At 47.8% G+C, this 18,841-nt stretch overlaps 1 protein-coding gene across 5 annotated transcripts in view; it reads left to right on the forward strand.

The window, feature by feature from the left end:
• The window catches only part of SBF2 (SET binding factor 2), a 2,158,806-nt gene that overhangs the window by 1,794,050 nt on the left and 345,915 nt on the right, over window positions 1–18,841 (forward strand). For all 5 annotated transcript variants that reach the window (XM_086955965.1, XM_086955960.1, XM_086955962.1 and 2 more), the window contains one exon: window positions 3,134–3,319. In XM_086955965.1, the coding sequence (XP_086812091.1) occupies window positions 3,134–3,319 (186 nt within the window). The remainder of the gene's footprint in view (window positions 1–3,133; window positions 3,320–18,841) is intronic.

Here is an 18,841-nt window from a genome sequence, read left to right on the forward strand (position 1 = left end):
CTCCTCAGTTTTCTCTCTGTTTAATAACTGCCTGTTTAATTTAAGCCAGATATGGTGCATCCGCTCTGCCACTACCACAGTCTTTTGAGACGGAGATGATAATTTGTGTATTGTCTGCGTGGGATATGTGTGATGTTAAACCCAGATGATCTGACCAGTTCTGCTTTTGGAGACAAAAAATTATGTTGAATAGTGTCAGCCTCAATGACGAGCCCTATGGTACACCACATTGCAGGCTGAATTCCTGTGAATCATAGGGTGGGACAACTTGAGACTGTCAATAAGAAGGATGGTAACCAGTTCAGAGCTTTTTTTCCCCAAGTGCCGAACTTAACAAGTTTGGAGATCAGCGTTGGGTGGGAGACAGTATCAAACACGCTGAAACAAACACGCTGAGAGGGTCCAAGATGCTTCGAATGTCACCACTTTCAGCCACAAGAGCAGTTTTGGTGTTTGTTTTGATTTTTACTGGTATACAAACTGAGGGAAGTTGTGGCTGCTACTGGTGGTGCAAATCTGTGGGGTATTTACAAAATGCTCCACATTCAAATGATAGAGAATCATTTCCTCGAAACTCTACTACACCTAGTTCCAGGCTCCGAGGCTTGAATTAGCCATGAATCGTATTGAAGAAGTAGTCCATTTCTATCCGGTTCTATCCTGGTCTCTCACACTTCACCTGAGTCCCTGCTATTATATCTGAATGCCTGGTCTTCCTGGCTTGATACGTATCCTTAGCCCTTTTCTTCCCCCCTTTACCTGCTTAGCTCCTTGATCTTGTTTTCCATGTTTTATCTTGCTCTAGAACCTGAATTTATTTTTCTTGTGCTCTATTCAACCGATGTATTGTTCAACATGCTATTGTTTTTCTACTCCAGACTGTAATTATAAATTTTTAACCGCTGTTTTGATGTTTTAACTTCCTTTTTAACTTCCTTATGTAAAGCACTCTTTTACCTCCGGGTCTAGCCAGCGCTAGCGTTCTGTGGAGTCCGAGAACCAATGGCCGTTGCCCAGTGGAGCTGTCTTATGCAGCTATAGAGGAATCTGGCTTTGGTTCACCCCTCAACCATCACCTACCCAGCCGGACATCGGACATTGTTTTTAACAGTTCTTCACAGTCTTGTCTGTCTGTTTCTTTTTTGCTCTGACTGCTTTGCCTCCCCTGAAATACTTTACTCCTTCTGGTATACTTGACTTTATCAGCATTCCTTACCCTGTTTACCATTCCCCCTTTCTCTTCCATTCCTCATAAAACATGTTGTCTTGGCTATTCTACCCTCTAATAACTTTTTGTTCTATTGCAATCTCATGTTCTTCTCCTATGCATTTACTTGTAGCTGATGTAACGTCGTATAACTGTAACTGATGTAATTTTTGTAACTGATGTTATTTGTGTAACCTGTAACTCCCTGATCCTCATGTAAAGCACTCTGATACCTCCGGGTCTAGCCAGCGCTATATAAAACTTTTTTCAAATCAAATCAAACATGCATTCTCTGATTGATGACACGTGCGTGAACGACACTAGGAAGTGCCAGTGGTTAATAAATGTAGAGAACACGCTAAAAATGAATGGCTATAAGGCCCTTGTAAATTATCTCAAAACAGTGACTGTGTCCACTGCCTCTGTATCAAGTCTCTGTTGCAAGTAAAGCAACAGGCAGTGCTAAAAAGGTTTCCTTGCTACCCGAATTTTTAGTAAAAAAGACTTTGTTAGCCTTTGAATCTTAACTTAGATATAATTTCACCTGCGAGTCGGCGCTCGTGATGCCTAAAATTCATTCTTGGTTTACTGGTGTGCACATATACTGCAAAATCGTATCGTAATGAGAGTAATGCTGCTTTATGCGATTGTACCAAGAGAGGGAGAGAGCAGCTAGTAAATGAATGTTATGTTTGCGAAAGACCAAATGTCTTCTTCCATTGTCTAAGGCTTGTGGGTTGCAAACATACGCTGAAGTTTTACAGTGAGATGCTGCATCTATTTTTCTCCCTGTAGCAGCTTATATTTGCTCTGCATGGCAGGCTGCATTTAGTTGTACCTTGTTTATGTTTTACATTTTGCAAATAGATATCGTATTGACAGTAGATATGTAATAATAGTACTTTATTCTTTCTATATTTGTAGATTGACTATTTTATTTCTGTAATAAGTTGTGTGGCTTTTAGTTGAGACAGTAAATAAAGGCATTAAATTATAATCCCAAATTGAAGATTCATTCGCCCCTTGCATGATCTTGTGGAATGTCTTTTGATACCAATCTAGTTTAATTTGTAAGTATTTTAAAGTATATAGCTAAGTTCCTTACGCACATATACTCTGTAATGTTATCAAATGAAATTCTCTTAGAACACACAGTCTTCAAATCCAGTATTTCCCCCATATAATCCGTAGGCTATAAGTGGTTAAAGGCGCCTTTCAGTTGTGCGTGGGTTGAAGCCATACGTAGGCGAGTCCTTAACAGGCACCCCTATTTAAATACGCTTTTGTTTACTTGCATTCTTTCCAAAACCAATAGTTGTGCTGTGTAATTATATGGTCCAAAAACAGTGACTGCTCCATTGAGAGCTAAGATAAGGTTAAAGTAAGCTTGAATCATTTGTTTGGGAGGCACGTGGGTCTCGTCTAACCATATTTTGTGTGAAGAGGACTTGTGCTCCAAGCTGTAGGCAGTGCTGTTCTATGGCCTGCATGATCTATCTGGGGTGAACAATAAAAATCAGTTGCAACAAAATAAAATGTCTTCAGTTGTTATGTTTCCATATATTTTATTCTTTCCTGCTCAGGCATACAGTTGTCATGATCTTCACTAAAGTCACCTGCTTGAAAGTTCAATTATTGGTTGTGTGTGTGCCCTTTTCAAGGGTCATTTAAGTTTGAAGTACTCATCTCGAAACTTTTCCAGTGGCCTAAACATTTCTTCAGCCTGATAGTCCTCTCTTTTAAACTGTAGGACACTTTGTTTCCTCATCAGATAGACCTCTGTCTTTACTACAGTTTGTTCTATCCAGAAATCAGATTTTATAAATCCGTGCACTGAGTATTTATTGGATGCGATTATTGGTCCTGAATGGTGTTGTTTTTTCCAGCTTGGATAGAAACCCTGATGTGTGCTGCTTTTTGTCCTAGGTGGTGTCTCTAGCTCAAGTCCTCGGTGATCCTTTCTACAGGACCCTGGAAGGTTTCCGGATACTGATGGAGAAGGAGTGGTTATCGTTTGGCCATAAGTTCAGTCTGCGCAGTAACCTAACTCTGAACAGTCAGGGAAGTGGTTTTACACCAGTGTTCTTACAATTCCTGGACTGCGTGCATCAGGTAAACATAATGGATTCCTTATATTAGTCTGGCTTGTGCTGTCCTGCCATCCACCAGTGCTAACAAGCATGCCCGATGCACCAAGATGTAATGGAGAATCTTCCCTGCCATAGTTTCCACATGTGAAGTGCCACCAGGGTTGATGAATCAAAGGATTTTTCCCTGGTGTGCCTATGGAAAAATGCGTTAGTACATATGGGCGTACAATTCTTTATTTAGAATGCTTGATTAATTCCAAAAATATTGTCTTTGTGAAATTCTTACTTTTTACTTAATAAAAATAAAGGTAATGATCTCGAGTAAAAATGGATCCCTTGAACAATTGGCAGCCTCTTAGAAGTCATCTAACAGGAGTGGACAGCAGTCTCGGCATAAAGTTAACCTCAACCCATAAAGAAACACTAAAACATACAGAAACCCTCTTGCAAATTTCAGGAATCACTGCTTGATATTAATCTTTTGGGACTGCTAGCCTAGCATTGTAGCAGTCAAAGGCAATCTTTGAAGCTCCATGTGTGAGTGTGCTGTGACCAGTTGCTGATGTGAACATAAAAGCTGAGCTGTAATATGACTTCATGATATTTCATTACTGTCAATAAAATGAGAGCATTAATTATCATACAAAAATGAGACCACACATTGTTGTTTCTAACCTACAAAAGAAGCCAGATCGGCTGACGTCTTATTCACTTTTGGGACATATCCAGGGAATATTGGCATAACACCATAAGTCTACCAACAGATAAATTCACAATGTTTTTAATGTTCTGAATGACCTGAGAGGTAATGTAAGTGTACACATTTTCTTTGTATTTTTGCGGCCAACTAAACTTGGAAACAATGCATACTTCTTTAATGCAGTCCGTTACACGAACCTTGGAAAAAAGGTGTGTTGCATTAGGTAGACCAACTTTCCTACATTGGTATTTATTTATTTATTTATTTATTTGTATACTTGTAGAGCGCAACCTATCACCCAGAGGGCATCCTGGCGCTTTGAACTTCGGCGGAAACACCACTCACTGCTCAGACAATTTTCGGAAACAGATGCGTTTTCAGCGCTTTCCTAAATGGTAGGTAATCCTTGTGGCTTCTCAGAGAGAGAGGCAGGGAGTTCCAAAGTTTGGCCGCCGCAACACTAAATGAGCGGCCACCCATCCTGACTCTCTGGAACCTCGGGACCACCAACAAGTTGGCTGAAGATGAGCGAAGGGGCCGCGAGGCAGAGTACCAAGCAAACATGTCACGAAGTGGTACTGGGACCTGTTGGTGTACCGCCTTAAACACCAGACACGCGGCCTTATACACCACTCGCAGATGCACCGGGAGCCAGTGCAGGTCTCTTAAAGCAAGAGTGGAAGAGCTAGACCTGGCACGCGACAGAGCTAACTTGGCGGCCATGTTCTGCACCCGTTGTAGCTTCCCCACCAGATTTTTTGGGGCCTCCAGAAGCAGCGCATTGCAGTAATCAAAGCGACTTAGAATAGTGCTGCGAACTACCTCTGGCCTGGCCTGGGCGGGGAGAAGGGGCAGAACTTTGCGCAACATGCGTAACAGCATCATGCACGTAGAGATGGTTTTGTTTACGTGCAAGTCAAGCTGTAGGTTAGGGCCAAAAATTACCCCCAAGTTGCGGGCTGATTCCGCCGCCGCTACTGGTTCCGGAAAGGCAGTGGGCCAGAAGTTCTCTGGAAGAACCCGCGGAATTCGATCACTGGAGCAATGGAGCACCTCAGTTTTAGAGCTGTTAAATTGGAGGGAGTTGGCCCGCAGCCAATCCGCTGTGGCTGCCATACAGCGATGAAAGGTCTCCAGCGAGACCGCGTTATTTCCTTCCAGAGAAAAGACCAGCTGGGTGTCGTCGGCATAGTTAAAAGCCGAGACACCAAAAGATTTAATAAGCTGGACCAGGGGGCGAAGATACAGATTGAAAAGTATAGGGCTGATGGCCGAGCCCTGTGGGACCCCCTGTCCCACTTTCCTTGACTCAGAGCGGAATGGAGGAAGTGAAACCAGCTGTTGCCGGCTACCCAGATAAGAAGCCAGCTAGTCTCTTGCACTCCCTGTGACCCCGCACTCCTCCAGTCTTCTGATGAGGGTTTGATGGCAGACCGTATCGAACGCGGCCGACATGTCGAGCAGCACTAAAAAGGCTGCCCGACCACTGTCGACACGCGTCCGAAGGTTGTCCAGTACGGTAACCAGTGCTGACTCCGTCCCGTGCCCGGGGTGGAAGCCAAACTGTGCCTCGTCAAACCAACCAATGTTCTCTAGAAAGCCTGAGAGCGAGCGGGTCACCCATTTTTCCATGATCTTAATAGGAAATGGGAGCAGGGAGATTGGCCTGTAGTTGGAAAGACAGGCAGGGTCTAACGTTGGCTTCTTAAGCATTGGAGAAACTACTGCTAGCTTCCAGCAATCAGGAACCCAGGCCGACTCCAAGGACTGGAGGCAGATGGCATGCAGCGGCGGAAAGAGTTCTGCATGGAAGACTTTCCAAAATTTGGGAGGTAGTGGGTCGAGCGGAGAGCCCGAGGCAACTGTGTGTGCCAAGCTGCAAAATTCCTCATAAGAGGGACAGGGAAACTGTCTTAGTTGGGGTCGACTGGATAGGATATCCGGAGCTCCCAAGCAAAGACCTACGTCACTCGAATGGGGTCGACTGGGTGTTCCGTCCGGAGCTCTCAGAATGGGACCAGGTGTGCCCATCTGAGGTCGACTGGATGGACCACCCGGAGCTCCCACTCCAAGCGTACCGTGTGAAAGAACTGCATCAGTCGGCTGGGGTCGACTGGGTGACCCGTTCGGAGCTCCCGCGCCAGGACAAAGCCCGACTGACCGGGGTCGACTGAGCGGGCTAACCGGAGCTCCCAGACCGAGGGCCGCGGGCAGAGGGTTTTTAAGCCCTCTAGGATCTTAGCAGTCTTCTCCTCAAAAGCACCCGCCAGTGCGTCGCACAGGGCCTGCGACGCCACAACCGTGTTGGCCACACAGGCTGGATGAGACAAGTCCCTGACAATTTTGAACAGGGCTTGAGATTTATTAGGCGCCTTATTCAAGGTGGATTCCAGAAAGGCCGCCTTTGCCAACTTGATCTGCGCCTTGTAGCCCTGCAGTGCGAGCCTAAACGAGGCCTTTGCCGATGGCAAATACTGCTTCCTCCACGCCCGCTCAGCACGTTTGCAGCTCAGTTTAAACAGTCGTAACTCTTCCGTGTACCAGGGGAAGGCACGGTTCACTCTCCCTCGAGACCTACGAAGAGGCACCAACTTATCCAACGAGTCAGTGATAGACTGACATAAGGAAAGATAGCTTTCCTCCACCGAGTTGCTCAAACAAAAGTTGGCTGGTAGTAATGCAGGTGGTGAGGATGACTTAGAGAGACGAGACCAAGGTCTACCCAGTTTCGAACCTCCTACCCCCGCAGCTTCCGCGGGGTAGACCCCTGGTATTGGTAACAGAAGGCCAGTAGAAACGCTGACTGAGAGGGTAAGCGACCGTAAAGCAATATTTCTGTAATGTTTAAAAGAACAGATTATGAGATAGTAGTTTTTGCCGGTATATCTTGGTTTGTGCATAAATATCTAAATCTATGTCCGAAATGATGTATGATGGAAAATTTCCCAGCTAACGTGATGGAAAGTTTTGATTCCATTAAGGACACAGAGGCAAAGATTGTGCTATCTTTCTTCATTTATTTTGTGCTCCTCAGCCTGCAAGAATGGCATCCAATTCAATTATGACATCTGCCACCAATCCAAAGATGGCTCTTTTGTTCCAGGCCATCATGTGATCTAGCCACCAATGCACCTCCCTTGAGAGCCGAACCAGTGCCGGATATGGTAGCCAATACCTACGGTGAACCGCCTTTGGTGCCTTCAAGGCTCTGTGGTGCAGGGGCCTCGGGAAGATTGCTTGAATTGATGATGCTGGGAGACCTACAATCCATGCTAGGTACCGAAGGGAGACACTCTTTTTTCACTGTGCATTGCAGTTTTTTCCTGATAAAGGATAGCTTTGTGTGAGGGAGCATAACAATCTTTTGGACCAAATCTATGAGGAAACTCAGGGAAACATCAACAGCGAGGGAGTCGTGTATTCCCCAACTGTTGGAGGAGCGACTCGCTGTTCTGATGAAGGAACTGTAAATGTTCCGTCTGACACCCTTGCAATGAATATCAAATGGGGAATGGATCACTTGACCCGAGTAACAGTCGTAACTCTTCCGTGTACCAGGGGAAGGCACGGTTCACTCTCCCTCGAGACCTACGAAGAGGCACCAACTTATCCAACGAGTCAGTGATAGACTGACATAAGGAAAGATAGCTTTCCTCCACTGAGTTGCTCAAACAAAAGTTGGCTGGTAGTAATGCAGGTGGTGAGGATGACTTAGAGAGACGAGACCAAGGTCTACCCAGTTTCGAACCTCCTACCCCCGCAGCTTCCGCGGGGTAGACCCCTGGTATTGGTAACAGAAGGCCAGTAGAAACGCTGACTGAGAGGGTAAGCGACCGTAAAGCAATATTTCTGTAATGTTTAAAAGAACAGATTATGAGATAGTAGTTTTTGCCGGTATATCTTGGTTTGTGCATAAATATCTAAATCTATGTCCGAAATGATGTATGATGGAAAATTTCCCAGCTAACGTGATGGAAAGTTTTGATTCCATTAAGGACACAGAGGCAAAGATTGTGCTATCTTTCTTCATTTATTTTGTGCTCCTCAGCCTGCAAGAATGGCATCCAATTCAATTATGACATCTGCCACCAATCCAAAGATGGCTCTTTTGTTCCAGGCCATCATGTGATCTAGCCACCAATGCACCTCCCTTGAGAGCCGAACCAGTGCCGGATATGGTAGCCAATACCTACGGTGAACCGCCTTTGGTGCCTTCAAGGCTCTGTGGTGCAGGGGCCTCGGGAAGATTGCTTGAATTGATGATGCTGGGAGACCTACAATCCATGCTAGGTACCGAAGGGAGACACTCTTTTTTCACTGTGCATTGCAGTTTTTTCCTGATAAAGGATAGCTTTGTGTGAGGGAGCATAACAATCTTTTGGACCAAATCTATGAGGAAACTCAGGGAAACATCAACAGCGAGGGAGTCGTGTATTCCCCAACTGTTGGAGGAGCGACTCGCTGTTCTGATGAAGGAACTGTAAATGTTCCGTCTGACACCCTTGCAATGAATATCAAATGGGGAATGGATCACTTGACCCGAGTAACCAGGGTTTGCAATACATTCATAAAAAAAAACTCATTCACGTAAATAGGTCACAGGCGGTATATCTTGGTTCTCCACCAATTTCGAGAACGTTACAGCATCATCATAGGGCTTAGTTTTGTATGCTTTCCTCCATCCGGAGGATGAGCCACTGGTTATTGAGGTAGTGATCAGAATGGGTGAACTTCTAGTGAAGTGAGTTAAAAAAGGTAGGCCTCGTATATCCTGGGCAATATTTTAATTAGTCTGGAATCGAGGTGAATAAAACCAGTGTGGTGCATATTTACACTCCGATAATGAGGATAAAGAATTGCCATTTTCTAGTTACTTTTTCTTTTCCCAGTGCCCTGGGAACACATGTGTACTTTTTATGACAGCACGCTTGATAAATACACATATATAGCATATGTCATTTGCAAGGTACCATTCCATCTCCCTGGTCTCCTTCTCCTTAACATTACAGGTACTACAAGACCTTCCTAATGAAGAGTGAACTCTAAGCTGTTTACTCCGGTTGCTGTGCCAACATACACAGCCACCACCACTTCTTCAAGGTCCTGGGTAAAGCCCCAACTGACCCGCATGGGCAACCACAGGGCTGAAACATGTCGACCTACTTTTTTGGACACTAAGAGTGCGTTAGACTAATAACTCGTCTTCATACGCACCACATTGCTTTTATTCACCTCGATTCCGGACTAATTAAAATATTGTCCAGGTTATACAAGGCCTTCCTTTTTTGAACTGACGTCACTAGAGCACTAGAAATTCACCCATTTCCGATCACTACTGCAATAACCAGTGGCTCATCCTCCGGATGGAGGAAAGCATACAAAATTAAGCCCAATGATGATGCTGTCACGTTCTCAAACTTGGCGGAAAACCAAGATATACCGCCTGTGACCTATTTACGTGAATGAGGGTTTTTGAATCAATGTATTGCAAACCTGGTTACTCGGGTCAAGTGATCTATTCCCCATTTGATATTTAGTATTACCTCAAGGAAGCTGAATGGATCGCATCTTCTTCCTTCTCCCTCCACTTGATTAATCGCACCCTTGCAATGACGCCATTGAACCACCAAACCCATATCCTTGGTAAAGAACTATGGTGCGGATGACCAGCAGAAGGGAAGAACTGCAAACTAGTATTCCAGGCCACCCCAAATGAACTGCAGGAACCTGAATGTGGAGGGAATAAAGGAAAGGTGAAGTAGGAGTCCTTGAGGTCGAGCCTCACCATCCAATCATTTGGCAGTAGAATGTCTTGCAGAAAATGGAGGTCCTCCATCTTGGAATGATAGTAGACTAGCCATTGGCTGAACTTCTGCAGGTTTATCACTGGCTGCATACCTTTTTCTTTTTTCTCACCAGGAAAAGATCGCTGGGAAAAATTCCAAGGTGCAGATAAGTTGGTATAATAGCTCCTTTGGCTAAGGTAGATCTTATCTCTAGGGCAATTATGCTCTTGTCTACACAGGAGAGATGAGTCAGCCGCGGGTTGGGGCTCCCGTAAAACTTGGTGTGAAGACCTGGTATGGTTTGCAGGACGCACATATCTCCTTTTATCTCCTCCGACAGTGGCAAAAAAGACCCAGACAACCTCCAACCTTTGGTTGGGAAGGATACTTCTTACCTGAAGCTCCTTCAGGGGTGTTGGTTGCTCCACGGAAGCTTCCTCTGCCGCGACCTCTGCCCCGGGATGGGAAAAAGCCTCTGAACTGTTTCTGAATGTGGTATTGGAATTTTTGTTACTGACTGCTACCCGGCTATCTCTGGGAGGCTGAGAAAAGGTGCGATTTGGACGAGTGCCCCCTGCTGGCCCCTTCAAAAACACGCTTGTTTAAGACTCTTTTCAGGCACAGTTTTTTATTAGAACTCTGTTTTTTATTGACATTTCAATAAAGAACATATTTGAAACACTGCTGTGCACTGGCATTCCCATCAGTTTCAGTGGCATATGAATATCTAATATCCCCAACATCCCTTTCTCCCCAACATAGTTGACATCGTTTTTCGATAGTGTGTCCAGCTAGTCTGTCCTCGAGATCAGTGGGTGCAGAGTAGTTACATGTTCGCGCTATATAAAACTTTCAAAATATATAAATAAAATATTGCCTCTGTACTCATTCCAGTGCCTTCGAATTTTCACCCACCTTTGGGGGCAGCCACGGCCCTCATATACCACTCCCTTGGCCAACATACACCACTCCATGTCCCTCTTCCAGTTTTCAATTTATTGCGCCTGTTCCTCAACCCACAATCTAGCAATATTCTGTTTGGCCACTGCCAATTCCAGGGTTAACAACGTATGCTCCATACAATTCAGATCTGTTTCGACAGAGATATTAAGCAGACCGCTTTTTGTGGAGACAGTCACAGTGGCACCGTACACATCAGCCATACACGCCACAACGGACTCCCAAAACCATTGTAAGACCGGGCATTCCGATGCAATATGATAGAGGATGCCAATTTGCCTTGTCCAGGGACGAAAAGGTGTGACAAATTTACTTAATTTCTTAAGAAATTGCTCCCCAAAAAGACCCTTATCAGCCACCAGTCTGACTTCCGAAGTGGCTAGTTTTCCTGACTTTGGGTTGATTTTGATCAGGAGAGAGCATCTGCATTCAAGCAAGAAGAAGCAGTTTGTGTTCCTTAAAAAGCATATGCCGCTTTGTGCCACTCGACAAGAGGTCTGAAGAAATTAGGTCGCCATTCTTTTTAGACTCCTCTACCAAGTTTTTTTTTTGTTAGCAGAGTTAGTACATCCTGCCGTTTCCAGAGGAGTGATCTATCTCATTTTTAGGGTATTTCACAAATTTGGTGACAAATGTGGTTATTTTCCCGTCAATTTGGGGTGTTAGCACAACCTTTGCGTCCAGGCATGGGTGAGGACACTCTGTCCAAAGGTGACCCATGACCTCTTTATCTAAAGACTTACTAATCTTGGTAGCCACATGCTTGGCTACTCGAGGTACTGGAATCCATGGGATGGTTAATATCATACAGATCATACACTATATCTTGGACCCCAGAATCCCCATTGTTAGTAGGGCTATCCAACCTGCGACGTTTGGGACTGCCTACCAGCCTCCAAGGTCTACTAGGGCCTGGCTCGATATCAGAATCGTTATTCTGGCACAGGCCCCCTAAATAATTCCCATCATTCCCATCCTCTCTGATGGAAGCTCCTGGAACATCTGCAGGGGTAAATCGATGCTGTCCTGATTCACTGCATTCTACCGACGGAGTCGTTCAAAGGCATCAGAGTGCGGGAATTCACAGACCTATTTATTCACTATAGTCTTAGTCTTGCCTGTGGGGTTTGTGACAGTCATCTCCTCTAATGGCCTTGAAGGGGCCACAACTTCCTGCATGGGATTACTCAAACTGTGCTGCGCATTAACTAGTGGGTTTTGCCTACTCTAAGGCTCTAGGCTGAGTGACATGGCCCTCTACAAGGGGTGTCTACTGCACCAACAAACTCCTCATCCAGAATAAAAGGGGGCACATCCGTCCCCAATCTGGTAGGGTTTCCCTCCCTGGGACTTGCCATTGGAGATCAGGACCTTAATTGGAATGACTAGTGAAGTGACAACGAAGGCCTGAAATGGCCCTTCTAGTATATGTGAAATAACTGCTTAAGGAATAAACCCTGTTTGTATAAAGAAGCGGTGGCCCAGCGTGTTATTGCATAGTCCCGCAAGAAATGAGGGAAAACTAGCCTGGAACTGTAATGTCGAGTTTGAAAGTGCACGCCAGGCCATTCTGCGATCCATCGACTAATCACAACTCAATGCATGCTGGAGGAAATGAGATGCACTGGCTGCAATTGGCTCTTGTACCTCCAGCACCCACGGGGGAGGACACTCATGCAAAGCTGGGTCGCTTGAGTCAGCGGTCGAAGTCTGACATTGAGGGAATCCCCCACAATTGCCAGCCTTGTTCGAGCAAGCAGAGAAACTGAGATTGGGGTCTCTAGAGGCACACAACAGTTCCTACCGTCTCTCTACACGTGCTAGTTGTGGTCGACGTGCCCTCTCAGGAAAATCTCCTTCTGGCATTGATCTAGGGTCACACGACCATTTTATCCTGGAAACACCCTACTCTTGTTATTTTAATATCCACCGTCCCTCCATATTAAAGGGAGACCTGGAGTTTGTGGTGGATTTTTAATCTTTAACCCTGTCGCCTTTTCTCATAAGTGCTCCCTGAAATACTGTTTACCCCACCCTGGCCTTTAGGAGCCAGGGTGAACCCGATGACAAAGCATGACACTACTGTAGTGTGTGAGGGTTACTATACGAAGAGGTATCGCTCCCAATAGTGGTAGAAGCATATTACCACCCCTCTGATTGAGAACTGTGCCTACGCATTAAACCTTAGTTCCATTATCTGAAAGAAACATGTTAGTTATAGATTCCATACCTTAGAATTACCCCCAGGCGTCAGACTGGATCCGGAAAGATTTTTCATCAGCAGTACCTCTGCACATCGGAAAGTGGCGTCGGTCGGCTCCTCGTTCGTCATCGGCGTTGTGATCGCCGGGATAACGTCGTAGCACCTACTTAGATGCCGCCCTTGCCCACTGATGGCAGTTCTTTCTTTTTCCGTGCCAGCAGATCCGGGAAGAGCGGTACCTCAATCACTTTTTTACTAACTTTTTCTCGACTATTGTCGAAGTCTTGTTTCGAGTCTTTGACTGCGAACAGGTGCACAAGCGATGCCCAGTTTCCAGGCCTCCGGTTCCTGTAACCGACTGATGTCGGTGATGGATCCGCACCGCTTGTGCCTCTTTTGCCTGGAGCGCGACTATGACCCGAAGTCGTACTCCTTTTTTTTTTTTTTTTTTTACTTTATTTTTGAACATTTTCAGTGCAATATTGGGGCATTATAACAGCTGCTTCATCATTGAATATGAATGGCTCGTAACAAGGCATCATGACATTATGAGTATAGGCAGTTATCGCAGTATACAGGATGAGCAAGAAATTGCACCAGCCAATAAACACAACTGTCACATAGATATATATCGAAGGATTAAACACATAGCATTTCCCGGATTCAACGTAAGGATCAAACAGAACCATGGACACAGTTACATCAGTGGTACAGAAGTATTCAAAAATACATACAATGTTGAGGGGCGCTAGAGGGCGCACAAGCGGAATGGCTATTTAGGCGCGTAGCTCTCGCTCCTTGGTTCCTTATCATATCAATATCCTCAGCCACATGGTGCTAAACTGTCTGATGTTCCCCTAATCTGATGCGTGACGCTATTGCCGGCACTCGACCCAAGTCTGGTGTCATTCTGAGATTCGGGGCTGGAGTTATCGGCGTTTGAAACTCCGCCTGCTTTCACTCCGGAACCGGCGAATAGAGGAGGCCGGCCGCAGTCACCTGCGCAACATCGGGGACGGCCACGAGGAGGTAGGCCGCGGACCTGGGAGGCCTCCCGGAGTCGGAGCGGCCGCTACCTGAGAACCGGAAAGGGGGTAAGTGGCTGTCGCCTCTTCCCATGCGAGGGCCCCCCTGCTGCAGCTACTCCTCACTGCCGAAGCTGCAGGCAAGCTAGCTGTTACACCCGTGTGAGAGCCGTGGGGCGGGACGGCCCCTGAGCGTTCAGCGTGAGGCCCCCTTTCAGCCAGTGATATCGGCGGGGAGGCGCGGACCTGGGAGCAGCCCGGATCAGCATCGGAGGTCGAGCCTGAGCCCCCGTGACGGAGAGGACCGCTGCGCCTGGCCGTGCCCCTGCACTACTTCAGATTACTGCTTGGCGCCGAGGACACCCTGTTCTGCCCCTCCTCTTCCGGAGCTGACTAACGGTGAAGCCGATTCCCCCGAGCTACTTTTGATCTGGATTCTGCCTTCAACACTGCACTACGTGGGGGGGTCCTGGCCTGTGACTAAGCGAGGCGTGCTCACTAACGGCGCCATCTCTAAGCAGAGCTTTGCCTTCACTGGGGCCTAGTGCTCTGGGTCATTGAAAAGTACCGCTGCGTGGGGTGAGTGCAGCCACGGCCTATCAACCAATCTCACATGGGCATTGTCGCCTCTCCCAACCAAGAGCACCTGAAAGACGCGGGGGACTACCGGATGCCTGCACCCTTTCTACTGAGCGCCTACTGAGCCACGGTGCACTACCTTGTCCGACGCCTGCTGTGCCGCCATCTATCTGCGTGGACAGCGCGCACGGACTCCCCCTGTGCTCGCCTGCTTGCCCCTGGGCTCGTGGTGCTGATACACTGCACGGCAATTAAGTGCTGCGTCCAGTTGCTGCTATTGTGCGGCCTGAGAACCGACAGACAAAGCTCAGTTTCGAAGGCGCGAAAAAGGGCGCCAAATCAACACAGGTGGATCCTGGGCCCAGCGTGCCATCCCCGAAGGCTGCCACACCTCCTGCTAAAGACATGGACCTCCATAACCTGATTCAGGAGATGAGACAAGGTTTCGCCACCGTTGTCGAAAAAGTTGATGGGGTTACTGCCCGGCTGGACGCTTTGGTGCATAAGGTTGATCGCCACGAGGAGAGGATAACGACTGCGGAACAACGCATCTCTGATAACTCGGATGCCGCCTCCACACACACGACGCAGCTAATTAGGATGGACAATCTGCTAAGGGTCATCGCGGCTAAGAATGAGGAATTGGAAGCCCGTAGCCGCCGGAACAACATATGAGTCACCAATGTACCAGAATCCACAGACACGGGTAGGATGGAGCTATATATTGTGAGACTGCTCAAAGGCTCGATTGGGGAGGATGCTTTCTCTCCTCAATTTATCGTGGAACGAGCTCACCGATCCTTGGCGCCTGTGCCAAAGCCCGGGCTTCCACCGCTGCCCATTATTGCTCGACTATTGAACTACCGGGACCGCGACACTGCACTGAGGGCGGCCCGGTCCCAGAGGTCGCTACAGTACAATGGCGTCCCTTTCTCCATATACCCGGATTTCACGCCAATGGTGCAAGAAGAACGACGCAAATTTCTCCCAGTAAAGAAAAAGCTGCGTGAGGCCCAAGTGGATTATGCGCTCCTGTACCCTGCAAAGCTACGGGTTACACACCAGGGAAAGCAACGATTTTTCACTAACCCGCAGAAAGCAGAGGACTTCCTGAAATCACTCCGGGAGGCACACCTGGAGGAACGCGATGCCGCAGAAGAGCGAGGGGATGCAGACCTGTCCCCGGCGCCACACGATGATTAACTACTGGCGCTTAATGCACTGGGCGCATACTCTGCACTGGGCTGGACTCTCTCTATTGCTCGGAGCGCAGGCACTGAGATTGCTATGGCTGCTGGACCCTACACAAACTCGACACTCCTGTGGTAATGTACACCCAGGACCACTCTCCCGGCCCTAGTTTCCCCCGAGGGCGGTATAGTACTGGAGCTATGGACTGGGAAGTGGCTGTGCGTTCTCTATGTCAGACCCCTACTGGGTGATCCCCTTTGAATTGCAAATGTTGCTGTTGTTGTTGTTGCTAAGGTTGGGGGGAAAGGGAGGGGGGTGGGGTGCGGGGTGGGGTGGGGATTCTTGGCTGCTGGCATGATTGGGATGCTGGGGTGGGAGGGGGGGAGGGATGTTCTATTAAGAGGCGTTCGTCGACTGCACTATGTGCGTGGTTACTATTCTGGTGTGAGCACCGACGCTGGTGGGACGGGAGGGGACATTTCACATTGCCTATATTAGTACTAATATGCTTTTTGCTGATTTACCTATGGCCGCTCTAAACGCTAACGCGCAGTTGACTTGCTTGTCCTGGAATATTCGAGGTTTGAATGATGCTAGAAAGTGTTGCAGGGTCATTGCCTACCTCGATAGACATCATGTACAAGTCTCATTGTTGCAGGAAACCCATTTATCGCCGCAAGTTAGGAACACCTTTGCGAGTAGATGGGCCGGGGACCGTGCTTCCTCATATTCCACCTATGCGAGGGGGGTTGCCATTCTTGTTGCCCGTAGTGTACCGTTTCAGAGATTTGGAGAACTGATTGATAAGGAGGGACGCTTCGCATTGTTGTGGGGCAGACTGGGCCGCGACACATACACCTTTGTAGTTACATATGCGCCAAATGTTGATACACCTGAGTTTTTCACTACGCTGTGGGGCAAGGTTATGTCTGCTGGGTCACGACACATTGTTTGGGATGGGGATTTCAACCTGGCGCTGGCGCCTCAGCTGGATAGGGCAGATGGAGTCTGCTCCTATAAGCCTCGCGGACGGGAGGCACTGGCAGGAGTGATCATGGAGGGCGGACTGATGGATGCCTGGAGACACCTGCACCCTCATGGTAGGGAGGGGACACACTTCACCTCACACACGCGAACATGGGCACGCTTAGACTATTTCTTGGTCACCAGAAGCATCGCTGAGGAGCTGGTGGGGGTGGATCACCTGCCAATAACATATTCTGATCACAGTCCTGTCTTGCTACAATTTCGTCCACCTGGGTGGGATAGCCCGAGGCCACATTGGAGACTCCGCCCTGACATACTGTTGGACAGCCTGTTTCGCACTGAACTGGGGGAGGAGATAGCAGCCTTTTTCCCCAGGAATAAGGACTCTGTTGACTCGGTTGAGCACTTTTGGGAGGCATTCAAGGTGACTGTTAGAGAATATTGCATCTCCAAGAGCCACGGTGTACTGCGCGATATCCTTTATTCGATCAGCACGCTGGAAAAGGAGCTGCGTGCTCTAGAACTCCGCATGGTGTCCGAGACTGGCCCCGAGCCACATGCTGCCTTACGGGAGGCGCTGTCGAGGTACGAGGAGGAAGCTGCCAGGGAAGCTAAGTTCCGTGGTAAACATTGGCAAGCCTGTAAATACTGCGAGGGAGACAGGCCCGGGAAAGTGCTTGCAGCGCTCACCCAATCTCCACGAGCCCATAATATTATACTCGAACTCACAGACACTGCTGGCCATACTGTCAGGGACCCGGACAAAATACTCAGTATTTTCACAACGTATTACCACTCGCTCTACACTTCCACCACGGGGCCGGACACATCCTATGCTGGCTATCTCAACGACGTGGCGCTGTGCTGGCTCAGCGATGGAGACAGGGCGTTCCTGGCGGCACCTTTCGAGTTAGATGAGGTCCGCGAGGCCATCATGTCCCTTAAGAACGGTAAGGCCCCGGGACTCGATGGCATACCTGCCGAGTTTTACAAGGCATACATCGACATCATGGCCCCTGTTCTCCGAGAGGTGTATTCGGAGTCGCTATGTGACGGCACGCTCCCCGGCTCCATGCGCGAAGTGGTGATCACATCCCTCCTAAAGCCGGATAAAGATCCCAAATCTTGCAATTCTTACCGCCCGCTTTCCCTCTTAAATTGCGATGTAAAAATATTCGCTAAAGTGCTGGCCACCCGTCTGTCGCTGCTGATGACTAGACTTGTGCTGCCCGATCAATCGGGGTTTGTGGCGGGTGTGAGAAGTTGGCCTGATATGCAGTGCTCACTATTCTAGTGATCATTATGTATCAGTCCAAACAACCCTTATTGATGATTAGTTGTAAGTCAACCGATAGACCAGCTATCCTAGTAGCATGGACAAGAGCAGTCTTTAGGCTAGACTCTAGAGGACGTGTTAAGCCAGCTGTTATACCATCACATATACCCCTTGAACACCAAGTGAAAGGACACCACACAAGTTGTTATGAAAATAAAGTATATTTATTTAGAACACAACAGCCCTGGACTCTTTATGAGGACAGGGTGCTAAGCACAATACAAAGCTCTTAAGAAAATACGCAAAGTTGCACAATTTACACAAATGCCCGAGGGGCACGAAAAACCATATACTCTAAAAGTGGAATGCGAAATTACTAGCAGTTAAGTACTACGCTAATAGGCTTTGGGATCGCTAGGACTTGACTACTGAACCTTCAGATTACTAGCAGGAGGCCTAGGGGGATCGGGTACAGAGTGTGCACTCTCACGCGGGATGCGGAACAAAGTCTATGGTTGCTAGGAATTACAAAGTTAGTGTTATCGGACGAATCGGACTTCTCACAACCTTCGTACCCTGTTCTCTCTGCTCCGCACGGTTCATCCCGATGTACCCGTTGCTGCCATTTTCCTCGATGCAACTAAGGCCTTCGATTCGGTTGAATGGCCTTACCTGTTCTCGGTCCTAACCAGCATGGGGTTTCCAAAACTGTTTATATCTTGGGTCCGCCTACTCTACACCCGCCCCACGGCGAGGGTACTGATCAATGGCCGCCTATCCCAGTCTATCGCGATCACCAGAGGCACGAGGCAGGGATGCCCGCTCTCTCCCCTGTTA

This window comes from Lissotriton vulgaris, chromosome 2_1 (genome assembly GCF_964263255.1).
Source record: "Lissotriton vulgaris chromosome 2_1, aLisVul1.2, whole genome shotgun sequence".
Lineage (NCBI taxonomy): Eukaryota > Metazoa > Chordata > Amphibia > Caudata > Salamandridae > Lissotriton > Lissotriton vulgaris.